Consider the following 14,674-nt stretch of genomic DNA (forward strand, 5'->3'; position numbering starts at 1 on the left):
CATGTCAGAACTTTTGAAAACCTAGGAGAATATTCATGCAATTTCTTTCTCTCCTTTTTTACGAGTTTACTATAAAAGGTGTGAGAGCTCACTTGACTGGCAAGGTGTCAGATGTTGGAGGAGCCCATCTATTTTTTTTTTAATAAAACCTCCATGCACTTGAAAGGGCTTGAAAGCTTGACAAACTGTAGCATGGGCTAGTGCAGTTCTGCAGAAAAGACGTTGTGTAAGATTATAGGAGTCAATTTTGTGTTTCCTGAAGGGACTGCCAATGCAAAAGGGAGAACTGGTGTAGGCTCGTGTTTTAAAAGATATGCTTACAATGTTTTTCTGCGCCAATACACCAAGAGAGTGATGAGTGAATGAAAAATTAATCACTTTGTGTGTAATAAACTGGGTGACACTTCCACTAACACTTGGCCACCTTCTCCTTTTCCATTGAGTCATCACTGGCTAGAAAACTCGACTGAAACTCGAGAATTATACAGCACACCAGGAAACTAGAAGAAGATGAGCGGTTTTAAGGACCCTTGTTCTGCTAAATGTAGTCCGTGGGGGCAAGAAAACCATATGACCACCTGTGCCATTTTCTTGCATTTCTAGTCTTTAATTAAGATCTCGATCTCTCGCACAAAGTGTACAGTGTTGAGATATTCCACTACGTGTTGGAGTATGCCAGCTTCACTACAACAAAATCTGCACCCACACCTTGGTGTGTACAAAAGAAACCATCTCAGGTGCTTTGTTTATTTACACACGACATAATAGCATGCCTCCATAGGAATCTTCAGAGACCAGTGTAAAACAAAGATGTGATCCATTCGTGTTCGCATTAGTGTCTTAAAATTGCTTCTCAGGACCACCTAACCTTATCTGAATTATTATTCATACAGTGGTACCTTGGGTTAAGTACTTAATTTGTTCTGGAGGTCTGTTCTTAACCTGAAGCACCACTTTAGCTAATGGGGCCTCCTGCTGCTGCCGCGCCGCCAGAGCACGATTTCTGTTCTCATCCTGAAGCAAAGTTCTTAACCCGAGGTACTATTTCTGGGTTAGCGGAGTCTGTAACCTGAAGCGTCTGTAACCCGAGGTACCACTGTACTATGACTACTACTAGATTTATATGCTCCTTAATGCCAAAACAGACTTCTAATTACAAGTGCACAAGCATTGAAGTATAAACATCCATAAATAAAATGCACAATGAAACAATCCCATTAAAACAATACGAGAGATCGGCTAACACAATACACTTCCAGTGAGGACACTGGCTTCTGGGGGCTGAGGTACTGTGGGGGGTGGCTGAACTTTTTTGAGGGGGCCAGGGCTCCTCAATGTTCAAAGCCCCCCCCCCCCCCCCAATGTCAGGATGTTGCAGGATGTCATTAGTGTAATGGCAGGACATTGTGTCCAGCCCCTCTGACTTCAAGAGTCCCTTTTTACCAGGGACAGTCAATGTTCCCTGATGCATCACTGCTCCAATCTCTCTCTCTCTCTCTCTCTCTCTCTCTCTCTCTCTCTCTCTCTCTCACTCTCTCTCTCACACACACACACACACACACACAGAGAGAGAGAGAGAGAGAGAGAGAGAGAGAGAGAGCTTTTTCCTGCTTTGTTTGGGGAGATAGATGGCTTGTTACATTTTTTGTTAATCTGTTTCTCCAGCATTTTCATTCTTCAGTGTTTACCTGCTTTCCACGGTCTCTAGAAGTTAAACTAGGGATGGAGGATAGATTTTATTCAGTTTACATTTCAAGATGAATCTAATTTTCACTTTCCAAAACAATAAATGAACCAAAACACAGCTTTGAAATTTGAATGTATCCAAATTTTGCAGTGCAGTTCATCAGCCAAGCAATCTGTACAAAAAAAATTCATACAGTAGGGCATAATGTGCATATAAATGCACGTGTTAGTGAAAATAACATAAAAATGCATTATGTTAGAGGAACCAGTTTTGCAAAAATGAATGTATTGGGGGGGTGCATATAAAAAGGTGTCTTATTAGGATAAATTCACAAAAAAATGCTGGCGAATTTTTATAAGGACTTTTAAAATAGTTGCAGATTGATGGGGAACTGAAATTAAGATTGGAAAACTGAGAAACAAAAACTGACATGTTCACCCATCCCTGTCTAGCACGAATGTAGGCAAAATGCAGGTTATGTAGTGTTCAGCCTGCCATTTCACATACAATGTCTGCTTACTAAGATAAAAATGGCCGCTTATAGGTTTCCTGGGTGGGCAGTAGTTGCATCCCCTCACGTTTGGCCAGCAACCTGAGCACGTGAGTTTAGCCAGCTCTTGGGAATTTTCGTTTCTGGTCCACAAGGCAGGACTGCCCACCAAAGTTAAATGGGCCAATTGAAAACATACAGCCAGATCTGGATTAGAACAAAGATCCATCTAGTGCTGTCTTGTGTTTCCACGGTGGTCACCAAGGCCAGGGAGGTGACTTGTAAGCATTTAAATAAGCCAACAATGTGTACTAACGAAGTGTACTAATTGATCTGTAGTATCGTGTGTTTCAAGCATTCGTTTTATTTATTTAATAATTTATTATTTATACCTCGCCCATCTGGCTGGGCTTCCCCAGCCACTCTGGGCGGCTTCCAACAAAATATTAAAATACAGTAATGCATCAGACATTAAAAGCTTCCCTAAACAGGGCTGCCTTCAGATGTCTTCTGAAGGTTTATATATAAATAAGGTTTATATGTCCCTTAATTTTAAAAGCAACCATTAAGCAGTTTCCATAAAGCATAAAATATTTATTTGAAAATGATAAAATCAACTGACTTTAAAATGTAGGTAATAAAATATTTCTAATTCCATCTGTGAGATGCTGGAAGATACCCACCAATAGGAACCCAGGCCCCCTTCCCTGCACACAGACACTAATGTGCATACATATATCAAGTTTGCAGCCAAAACCCTTTCCTCTCAAACAGGAGTGAAATCTTAGGTCTGGTCATAAGTGCAGAGCAGTTTCAGGGTGTGGGGAGGTAGGCTTGTTGGCAGTATATAAAGCCAAATATAGCTCAAGTTTTGAAAAGTGTTTAGTGGGTAAAAGAATAAAGGCAACTGATCTGGTTTTTTTTTTAATGTGGTCATGGTAGGAATTACCTCATGAGTAAGTTTCTTTAACTCTGGGGACTGTCTCTTTTGTATAATTGCTCTAAAAGCTGGGTTTGTCTATGCTGCAAGTGAAATCAAAGTGCAGATGAGTCTATCACATCCCAAAGTACCATGGATAAGATTAGGCACAGTGACACTCCAGTGTATACAAATGAGAAGAGAAATTAGGGGTATAGGTTCAGTTTGCCAAAGATGAATTGATTCAAGCTGTTTGAGATATCCATATCATTTGGAACTCTCTTACGTAGACTGTGCTCCTGAAAAACAGATATGCAAAACTGACTCACTGGAGAGCTTTAAATTGGCAGTTCAGGCGGAAGTGCCATACAAAATAAAAATAAAACTCATCTCATGAAAGGGCTGGCCATGGAATTACTGCCCTTGAGTAAGGGTGTAATATATTCATCGTGTAATAAATAAGGAATAAACACATGAATTTATGACTGAAAGGGAAAGGGGCTCAGTCTTCTATTTTTTATTTTTTATTTAATCATTTTAGTGACGTTGAGCAAAATCTTCTTCCATTGCAAATGGTGTAGAAATAGGATGCCTCTTATTGGCAAGGAAAGGTTGGCCATTCTTCGGCAATCCTCTTTTGAAAGTCACATAAATCATTTTAGGCCCATAAAAAGCTGTATTCCATGCCCAAAAGACATTCCTGTGGAAAGAATCACAGCATTTTATGCCATCAGGGAGGAGGATGACTCTGTTATTGTCTTGACTACATGGATTCTTTTGGATTAAGGGAGTTTTCCTGGTGCAGCCCTTTGAGTTGAATATATGGAATAATAAGTCAGGCTTCAGAGGTGGGAATGGAAGAACACAATGGTTTAGGGTGAGATGATCAAAATATGAGTAATATAATCATATTAGATTAAAGAAGAGACACCGCATCATATACCCAGTGAGTCACCATTTCAGAACAGAAGGCTCTCTGTACAAATCATTATATTTATGCAAGGAACTTTGTAGTAGCACCATAAGCACAGCTGGGATTACCATTTTCACTGGGCGATCCTTTTGTTGACAGGGTGAGCCACTTCAAAGAATCCAGTGTTTTAGAACACCCCTAGTTTAAGTCTCAATTCCAAACAAATTTGCAGGAAGCAATTGTGTTACCAACAGATATCCGCACCTCAGATTTATTACCTATTCACGATTACTCATTCTTGGTGATTTAGACAAAAGTACCGCACTGAATTAATGAATTCTGAGTCAAATGCAACCGCCAGACCAAGATGCAGCATCTATGTGCGTGCAATTACCTGTCTGAAACAGGATCTGTTTTCATTTCATGTAATGTTTGGCTTGCTATTTAAGTAGGCTGCCCTGTTTTATGTTATCTAAGAAGATAATTTAAATTCCGTGCAGTTCAGTTCTGTCCTGATGGGAACACTTATTGTATCCTTGGAAGTTGCAATTATTTTCAGAACTAAATTGGAAACTTGAATGCATATCCCCTCCCACCAACCCCCATATATCAGCCCTGGGTTCCATGACTCTCCAGTATCACACCAACAACAAAATCAGCTGGTAAAACGTTGTCTGGATGGTTCCACTTCAGTCTGCAGAATGATGTGTTGTCTGAATGCTCCCACTGAGGATGCAATCAAGTGCATTTACCTGAGAAGAAGCCCCTTTGAATATAATAGAGATTGAATTTCAGCACTTTATTTATTTAAAAGTTAAAATTCTGCCCTGCACTTTCAGTGCTCCTGTACCACTCAGAGCAGCTAAACTGGTTAGGACTGCACTGTTACAAATGCTTAACGTTTCCTGGATCGAGCTGCATTAAGTCTGCTTGAGGGTAAAAGTGTGTCAACGGTGGTTCATAAACAACAGTAAGCCTCCGTATGCCCATTGCTAGGAATTGGAAGTGGTGAGTGTGTCACTGAATTCATGTCCTGCTTGCAGGCTTCCTATGGGCATCTGACTGGGGCTTTGGGAGAACAGGATTGCTGGACTAAGGGCCTTTAGCTGGATCCAGCAGGGCTTTTCTTAAGCTTAATGAAAAGCTGAGCAGCAACTGCCTCTCATCCATCCCCATGCCTTTGTTTTGCAGAATCCCATCTTCTCCTGTTTCAGCAACAGAGAAGTACAGGAGCGAACAAACATAAGTTCAGCATAGTTACCACACCTGCAAATCTGATGAAGCTCCCACCATTTCCAACTATTATTTGGAGAAAAATTGATGTAGACAAATCCTTCTCCCCTCCTGCAAATCATCCTTTGGGTAAGATCTGCAAGCTCTTACTAGTATCTGGATTGGGGCAATTATATCTGGCAAGAAACACAGTAGATAATCCTCTTGTTTAGATGTGACAAAACCTGACTGTGTTCGCACCCGCTGCATTTCCATTGTTGGGTTTTTAATGTTTGCTTACAGAATGTATATGTAGTCTCTACTTTGAGGCATTGTTTCTCAAACCAGTTTCACACCAATTGGAGTCCTAAAGGGATAAAGACATTCCAGTCAACCACCACGCCACCCCGATGTGTGCATGTGTTGATATGAACAGCTGGCCGGGGGGGGGGGGGGGCAGCAGCAAAAAGGAAGAGCTATGGAAGAAAAAGAATTTTTACTATGCTTAAAACCAATAATATGAACACGCCCTCTGTCTTGAGCCGATCGTGCTGCATTTTGCAAAGGTTAGATAGGGTGAGCAACTGACAGCTTAATACCACCTTCTATAAATAAGCAGGCAGGAATTGGGGTGGAGCTTTGCTCCTCCTCTTAATGCACTGGGAAAACGAGTGATTACTTAACGTGCTCATATTGACCAAAGGGATGGGAAGGGAATGTTCTGCACCTGGAAAAAGGACTGCAGCCTGCAGCCCGGAAGCAAGCTGAAGCAACCTTGGACTTTGTTTTTGTAGAGATGCACCACCCTTCTCATCAAAGTGCCGAAGTGCCCTGAGCACTTGACTGCTCTATATCTCTTTCTCTCTGACAGGAAAGAGCCCTAGAGCCCTAGGGAAGAATTGTCAAATCACACTTGAATCAAATTGCTGCATCCTATGGTTGATGGAGCAGCAAGTTTAATCATAGTTTCTTTTATGGAAATGAAGCTCTCTTTAAGAAATATAGCCGGTGGGTACTTCTGTTTCTGCAGCTGAGCTGTCTGGCAATGGGAGAAGAGAGAACATTTAAAAAGGTAAAGGTAAAGGGACCCCTGACCATTATGTCCAGTCGTGGCCGACTCTGGGGTTGCAGTGCTCATCTCGCTTTATTGGCCAAGGGAGCCGGCGTACAGCTTCTGGGTCATGTGGCCAGCAGGACTAAGCCGCTTCTGGCGAACCAGAGCAGCGCACGGAAATGCAGTTTACCTTCCCGCCGGAGCGGTACCTATTTATATAGTTGCACTTTGACATGCTTTCGAACTGCTAGGTTGGAGCAGGGACCGAGCAATGGGAGCTCACCTCGTCGCAGGGATTTGAACCGTCGACCTTCTGATCGGCAAGTCCTAGGCTCTGTGGTTTAACCCACAGCGCCACCCATGTCCCCTAGAGAACATTTAGTCTGGTATAAAAGAGCACTGAGCAGTGCTCTCTCTATGCTTATAGTGCATGGAGACAGGGGAATGAGCTGGAGATCCAGCTGCCCATCAGCTTATTTTCTCATGTAGCCATGAGTTGCCATCCTCGACAGGGATAACATGTTGCTTCTTTCCTGTTGTTGCATCTGCTGTAGCCACCCAACAGATCTAAATGCAACAGGCAAAGCTTTTGATGGAAGACAGTGAAATAGTTACGCTGCTAGATTTCTATGTGCACAGCTGCACATAGAATGCAGGAGCAGTTTGGTTTTCTGAAGTGACAACCATAAATAGAATGGATTCCTCATGCACCGGCCTGCGTGGTGTCAGGAGCAGCAGCGGAGCTAGTTGCTTGGTCACCTTGTCACATGCTGGCCACTCAGGGGGCAGGGCGAGCCACCCAGGGGGATTTTGTAACTCCCGTCAGGGATGACACCCAGGTCGCCCCCCCCACTGCCCCCCTTCCTAGGCCTCTGGTCAGGAGACACAGCAGGGACTGGCGTGAGGTCACATCAGCCTGCACAGCACTGGCAGATGCTGCTAGGTTAGGGCAGCCAAGCACTGCAGACATTCTTCTGGAAGTGCTGTGACAGAAGTAGGAAGAAGAGTGGTGGCACATGGAGTTTTCCTTCTGTTTTTTGGTCCTGTTTATGAGCACCTGACTCATGCTACAGCGCAGAACCAAAAAAGCACCCGTCTTTTGGTCCTGCACTCTGGCATGGAAAGAGCACAGGAGTCAAAACGGAACATCCGGCATTGGAATCAGACTTCAGACAATCTGTGGTGTCACGCTTAAAACAGGACACTTGGAGGGTATGAGTTCATCTGGTGAGATTTCCCCATGCATGCAAGGAGATAAGGGCCTATGACTGTATACAGAAAGTTTCACATGAACTTTTCTGTATACAGAGGCAGCTGCCAGCACTAGGCTCATGCATCATTTGTTTCATGCTGCCATAATCATAGGAATAATTCCATCTATATCTGCATGTACAGAGCTCGGCTTAGATTCAAGCCAATGTTTCCCTGTGCAATTGTGTGGCTGAGAAGGCCAAGAAAGGACTGTAGCCCAGTGGAAGAACATCTGCTTTGCAAACAGGTGGTGACATGTTCAGTCTCCAACATTTCCAGGTAGGGTTTGAAAATACTCCTGCCTGACACTATGGAGAGCTGCTGCTGGTGTAAACTATACCAAGCCTGAGGACAGGGATGAATGGGCCCTTTAGTACCTAGAATAGCATTGCAGTACCATGGGAAGAGTGGTGGATACTCTAAAGGCAACATGATGAGTAGGGAGGAAAATCTGCAAAGCTAGGAATTTAAGTGTAACATGATTCCACATGCCAAGATGAATCTAAAGAAATAGGTTAAATATTTCTTATGATGAGAAGAATTAGGAATGGGTGGGGCATACCAGAAACTATTAACTTTACGCCCAAAAGTAATTTCACTGTTACAATTTAATTTCAAGAATATTTGGGAGTTCAGCACTTGCTATGTTGGTGAGCATTTGGTGTGAGATAGAGTGGAAGATCTTGGCCCCAATCCAGAGATCTTCATAGGCTGCTTGCACAAAAGGGTCTCTTTCCTAATATTTGGAAGAGAACCAGTTTCATGGCCTACAGCTAAGGTGTAATTTGGCATGAAGCTCTCAGGTGTAGCTGTGGGCTTTGATCACTACAAGATGAAACAAGAGCAGCAATCATATTGGAGGAAACTGAGCAACAAGCCTTTCATAATTATGATTCAGACAAGTGCATAATCTAGTGACTCTGGCTAAAACTAAAGGCTACTAGTCTCAGCCTGGATAGCTCAGTTGGTTAGAGCATGGTGCTGATAACAGCAAGGTTGCAGGTTCGATCCCTGCATAGGACAGCTGCATATTCCTGCATTGTAGAGGGTTAGACTAGATGATCCTTGGGATCACTTGCAACTCTGATTCTATGAGGGTTACTTCTGCTTCACTATTCAAAGGCAGTATGCTGCTGAATACCCATTGCTAAAAACCACAGGAGGGGAGAATGCTCTTGGGCTTCAGTCCTGCTTGAGGGTTTCTCATAGACATCTTGGTTGGCCATTGTGAGAACAGGATTGGTCTGATTCAGAAACATCTTCTTATATTCTTATGTACCCAATCCAGCAGGAGCCCCAAGTGCACAATAAGGAATGAATTGGAAACTGCGTGCATGGAAAATGGCAAGCCCCTGCATTTGATACAGGTGGATCTTTAGAAGGAAAGAGGGTCACGGCCAGCTCATCTTTCCAATCAGCTGACCAGCACTCTCACATCTGACAGCTTCAACCATCAGCTGCAGGGCTAGGGATGATCAAGGAAACCTGCATGTCTCTGGAACAGTGCCCTGCTCAGATTCATGGCTGCAGTACAAGGCATGCTAAGTTTCAATAGGACACTTTGTCTTCATGCCCTTCTTCCTTTGGATAGGTGAAGTGTGGGCTGGGAAAATGGCACATGTAAGATGCAGTCACTTAGGGCAGGAGTGTTGTTGATAGCAAGTGTTGCTTGATATTATTTTCCTGATATTATTGATAGAAGTCATTTGTACTTAGTCTTCCCAAACCCCAGCCCTGTGTAGCATCCAAAGCAACTCCATGATAGCTGGGCAACCTCTCTCAGATAAGTTTTCCTTTATGTTAGTAAAAGAACTGTGGGTGATAACTAACTCATATTCAACATAAGCCTGTGTATGTCCATTGATTGCAATGCCTGTACTCCAAGTAAGATGAACTTTGGATTTCACTCCATAATTGGGAAAAACAGTAGTTATGTTCCCATATGCCTACTGTACATATGTATCTGCTCTGCAGATACACACACACAATTTCATTTATAATCCACCCTTCCTCTAATAAGCTCCCATCTCTCAATTTCACCCATCAAAGGATAGCTGCATTTTGGGTTGTGTACTGGTTCAGGAACCAGGGACGCGGGTGGCGCTGTGGTCTAAACCACTGATTGCCAATTGGAAGATCGGCGGTTTGAATCCCCGCAATGGGGCGAGCTCCCGTTGCTCAGTCCCTACTCCTGCCAACCTAGTGGTTTGAAAGCATGTCAAAGTGCAAGTAGATAATTAGGTGGGAAGGTAAACGGCGTTTCCATGTGCTGCTCTGAATTTGCCAGAAGTGGCTTAGTCATGCTGGCCTCATGACCCAGAAAAACTGTCTGCGGACAAACATCGGCTCCCTCGGTCAGTAAAGCGCAATGAGTAGTGCCACAACCCCAGAGTCATTCGCAACTGGACTTAACTGTCAGGGGTCCTTTACGTTGTTGTTTTTTTATGGTTCAGGAAGTGTAACTTAGGTGGGTTTGCATGAAAATGAAAAGTGAAACAAATTTGCCCTCCATGCCTATCAGAGAGACACAATTTTTTTACTTGGAGATTCCATTTATCTGTTGTCGCTAATAGCCAATGGCAAATCTATTCTGTTTAATATTTGTCTAATCCCATTTAAAAGTAAGGAAAAGCAGCTTCAAAGCGGGTAATTTTCAATGGCGATACAATCAAAAAAGGGGGGAAAGTTCAACCATTTACATGCTTGCCAGTTTTGTTATTCACTTTTCACCTGCATGGGATTCTTTTCTAAAGACTAATGTCTTGGAAATCCTGGCTGCAGAAGTGGCAATGTGAGAGCTATTATTCTTGTATAGAGGCCATGGGTTCATAGATTATGTGAAAAATGTACATGGCCTGAGTTTGGAACCACTATCTTAATTCTATCATGGTTGGGGCCTCCATAGAGCAGGGAAATGAAGTATTATACCATCAGAGTATGGAAACTACTGCTTGATATATAATGCTGACCTCAGCCTGTAACACAATCTAGTATTCATTGTTCAACATTCTAAACTGCAATGTGCTGCAAGTTTTATATGTAAAAAGGTTATTCTGAAAGTAGTTTAATGTTTCTGTTGATTTATTTCCCATGACAATAAAACCTCTGAAGGTTGGAAGCCTCCCAGCAATAATACGCACAGCCTATATAAATTTTCAGTAGTTTTATTGAAAAATGCCTCTTTTGTTTCAGAAATAAATAATATAAGGCAGTGAAATTCACAATTTGCAGTTAAAATATAAAAGCAGCAATTCTATATCCATAGTCTTGCAAACAATTTCCAACTGCTTTTTTTTTTTTGATAACTACGAAACATTATATTCTGGGGGGGAGGGGAATCATACTAAATATACAACACAAACATGCAATTCCATCTCTGCAGGATTGACTGCAATTTGGCATAAATGTTAATGTCTCTAAAAGGAGATTTAAGCCATTATTTCTTTTTTTTAAAAAAACCTGTATCCAGTTGATACAATGATGTCAGCTACATTATTTAAGATTTGTGGTTGTTAAAGAGATGTATAAGAGCAGTATATGCCCTGCAAGATATGAGCAAGGATAGGAGAAACTGAACACATCAAAAGCAGAGTTTTTTGTTTCACTAGACTGCAGATTTGTCATGTGACTGAACTGTGTGAGTTAAGTAATGGATGAGGTGAAAAAGCATAAAGCAAGGTCCATTGCTGAAGCATCCAGCCTTTAGATCGCTGGCAGCAACTGTGTAGGGTTTTCTTTCTTTTAATTTACTTAAAGATAATGCAGCCCTGTGGTAATTTTAATGCACTTGTTAAAGTTCTATGAAGCTGCTGCAAGCTCAGGTATTTTACAAGCATTGTAAGAGCAAGAATGAAATCTATGGTAACGTTTTATTGCTATTCCCACATAAGCATGATACCCTCAGAAGAAGCAATGGAAACAGTGGTGGAGAAATAGGCGCACCCAACCAATTCCCGATGAATCTACATATGTAAGAATAGCAACAACAAAAACCACCAGCCAAAGAGAGGGGAAAGGTAAGGAAGTCAATCATTTATGGTTTTGTTTTTGCTTTTCTTGATAACGATCTTTTCCAGCGCATATGCTCGGGGTATCCAGGTGAATGCATATCTGCTCCATAGTCCTCATATTCATCATCTCTTCTTTCTGATTCCACTGGTACTATGTAGGGGTCACTTTCAGGCGGATAAGGTCCACTTTCAGGTGCATATGGCTCTGGTTGAAAATAGTCGTCCGATTGAACATTATAGTTATCAAATGCCTTTGAATCCACAGATTTTTTTTAAAAAATAAATATTTTCATTTTAGTGATTCTGGGGTGTAAATCTATATGACCCTAAGTACATTTACTTGCAAAGTGAGTTTTCATAAAAAAGCAACTTATTTCCAAGTAAATGATACTAAGCCAATGATTACTGCAGGAATTCTAATACACATAAAGATTTTCGCTTCAGAAAAAGGGAGCTGTTTGTGCAACTGCTCCTTGCCCTTGAAGTGAATGAGAAGGGCTTCTTGTGCAAGATCACCCTAACTGTACACCAGAGCTCAGATATAGCCTAACCCCATAATATTTACTCAAAAGTAAGTCTCCCTGAGTTCAAAGGAACTTCAATCCCAAGCAAGCAAGCACAAGACTGCTACTTAGTCTCTAACATTAATTGTACACAGAGTACATACAACAATTATTTTTAGTTTCTTTGGGGGTAAGGAGAAAAGGTATAAAACAAACTTGGTGTAAAATGTAATGTGAGTTTCAAAAATACAATGCTATAAAAAGAAAACTAATAGTGGGTCATATTCAACTAACTTTTGTTCAGATTAGACCCATTACAATTAATTAGTTAACACCATTAATTTCAGTGGGTCTACTTTGAATAAAAATTAGTTAATATGATGCCTTGAAATTTGGGTAACTTTATAAAGAAGCATTTAGGCTTTAGTACTAATGTAACTAAGTCACATTAAAGCAATGGGAAAAGTTAATCACAACCAACTTCTTGTTGCAATGAAACCTCAACACTTAACATCAGTTGAATCAGACCTTGGTGCACAATTTATTAATCCTTTACATTAGAACTTAACCTGCCAACTTCTTTAATTAGCTTTCAGTTGAGTCAAGAAGGGAAAACTCACATGTCTTCATTGTTTTTGTTTCTTAAAAATAGTTTTCTACTATGGCAGGCATCTACAAAAAGTATGACTAGTGGTGATCATATTCGGTAAATATTATTTCATGACAGTGTTCCTTATATTGGACTGAGTAATAGCTGTGCTGGAGAAATACCTAACACTGCAGGAGGACCAGAAGCAAAAGTAATTGTGTTTTTGAGTGCTTTAAAGAAGATTACATATACAAAAAAACCCATGCCCTGAATCAGATAAGAAGATGATGATGAGAATGATGAAGACAAGCACCAGAGAGAGAGAGAGGTTTCAACAAGTTTCAGAGTGGTTATGGCAGCACACAGTAAAAAGCAGCAGCAGCAGGCTTAAATGCGAAAGCATGATGGTAATGTTAACTAATTTTAGCAGACATGATCCCATACAAATCATTTACAAGCCACAATTAGTTTACTATTTACATTAAGTCATTTCTCTTTCATGAAGTTAAATGTATCATGGTCTTAAATTCACTAGTTAGTAGTTTTATAAGTCTCCAATGCAACAGTCTTTTAGGGACTTTTTAGGTATGGGGTTGGAGAGAAAAGTAAGGATAGGAAGATGGACTTTTCCCCTCTGGCATTACCAACATCTTTGTCCTTTATCATGTTCAAGAAGACTTGTTAGTAAGTGTATAAAAAAAGAATCTCCCCATCTTATGGTGTTCAGTTAGCCATTATCTATGTGAAATATCCATACAGATTCACTTCCTAATAAGCACGTGCGCAAACATCTCAGAAACAGGATTTTCATTGTTTTCAAACTGTAAGCAGCACTGGCGACTTAGAAAATGTGTTAGCCGGAACCTGAAACAGGTCAAAGAGGATGTTAGTTTTCCAAGGTCAAACAGCTGTGCAATATATATATATTCATTCAGCTAAATCCATCTATGGAGGGTTAAATTATATGCATATATCTATATATGTATACAAGGCTTCTCTTGGGAAGGAGAGCACTGCAATATTGTTTCCCATTTATTTTTAATTCATGTAAATTGTTGATCTTGTGCAAGTTCTATAAAATTAGTTTCATTCATTAGCTCAAAGTCCATGAATTTGTGTGTACATATATATATATATATTCATTCATGTATACATGCACATTATGATAGTGGCAAACAACATATCAAGTTTATGAATTATAAGGTGCTACAGTGCACACAACAAACTATTGATACCGTGAGCCTGAACTCCTTTCTTGAGAGATGCCCTAGATTTATATGGCACACACAATTTTGGGACTCATCCCCTCCCCAGTTTACAGTGACTTTGGCTGCAATCCAATACAGTTATCTGGGAGTAAGCACCAATGAGCTCAGTGGGGCTTACTTCAGAGTAGACACGTATAGGATTGCTTCATTGGTGCCCCAGTGACCACAGCTATCCAGCATTTTTGTTCCTTTGGCAGTTCACTGTCTGAAACTGCTTCTTCTCAGAAGAAATGTGTGCCATTGAGTAATATAATCATAGATGCCATGGAATTTAACCCAACACAAAGTTGTGCTATGGTGACTTTTTTCAGTTGTCTGCACTGTACCAAAGAATAGCATTTGTTCTCAGGATATTAGATTTCAGGTACTAATTTTGTATAGATAATCCCAACATTAATCAGAAAGACACAAAATGGCAAACAACTGTGTTCTTTTTACTTTAGATGGAGAGGTCAACCTTGTTCAGAAGAAGTAGTTTGATGGGAGGAGGAGCACAAGGAGAAGAAGAAGAAGAAAATTGTCATTTAAATCCTTAAGCAAAGGTAATACTTTTCTAACACTATATTTATTAGAAATAAACTGCTTCTGAAAGGTAATATTTTCCCCTTAACACAAAACACATATCAAACTGGGGTAGTTCAGTAAATACCAAAAAAGTACTTTTAATAGCACCTGAATCTAGGCTGGCTCAGTTATGACTACTGAACAGCTGAGCTGGATTCAGTTCATTATACTAGAAGGTCTCCTTCCACAAAGCAATTCAGATGGAACTGGCATA

The 14,674-nt window shown here is 40.9% G+C and overlaps 2 protein-coding genes across 23 annotated transcripts in view; one reads left to right on the forward strand and one right to left on the reverse strand.

Annotated features, from left to right (window-relative positions):
* Positions 1–5,365, forward strand: part of LOC310704211 (uncharacterized protein) — a 253,324-nt gene extending 247,959 nt beyond the window's left edge. Inside the window, exon 4 of the mRNA XM_083497404.1 lies at positions 5,198–5,365. Coding sequence (XP_083353530.1) covers positions 5,198–5,266 — 69 coding nt within the window. The 3' untranslated portion in view covers positions 5,267–5,365. The remainder of the gene's footprint in view (positions 1–5,197) is intronic.
* A 5,309-nt stretch (positions 5,366–10,674) lies between these two features.
* The window catches only part of COL12A1 (collagen type XII alpha 1 chain), a 112,523-nt gene continuing 108,523 nt past the window's right edge, over positions 10,675–14,674 (reverse strand). For 10 of the 22 annotated variants that reach the window (XM_083497259.1, XM_083497250.1, XM_083497249.1 and 7 more), the window contains one exon: positions 10,675–11,741. In XM_083497259.1, the coding sequence (XP_083353385.1) occupies positions 11,560–11,741 (182 nt within the window). In that variant the 3' untranslated portion in view covers positions 10,675–11,559. Of the gene's footprint in view, positions 14,354–14,674 lie in introns of all 22 variants that reach the window. The other 12 variants (XM_083497268.1, XM_083497260.1, XM_083497261.1 and 9 more) reach the window with 2 other exon arrangements.

The sequence above is a fragment of the Podarcis liolepis genome (genome assembly GCF_965112155.1).
Source record: "Podarcis liolepis genome assembly, chromosome: 3".
NCBI lineage: Eukaryota > Metazoa > Chordata > Lepidosauria > Squamata > Lacertidae > Podarcis > Podarcis liolepis.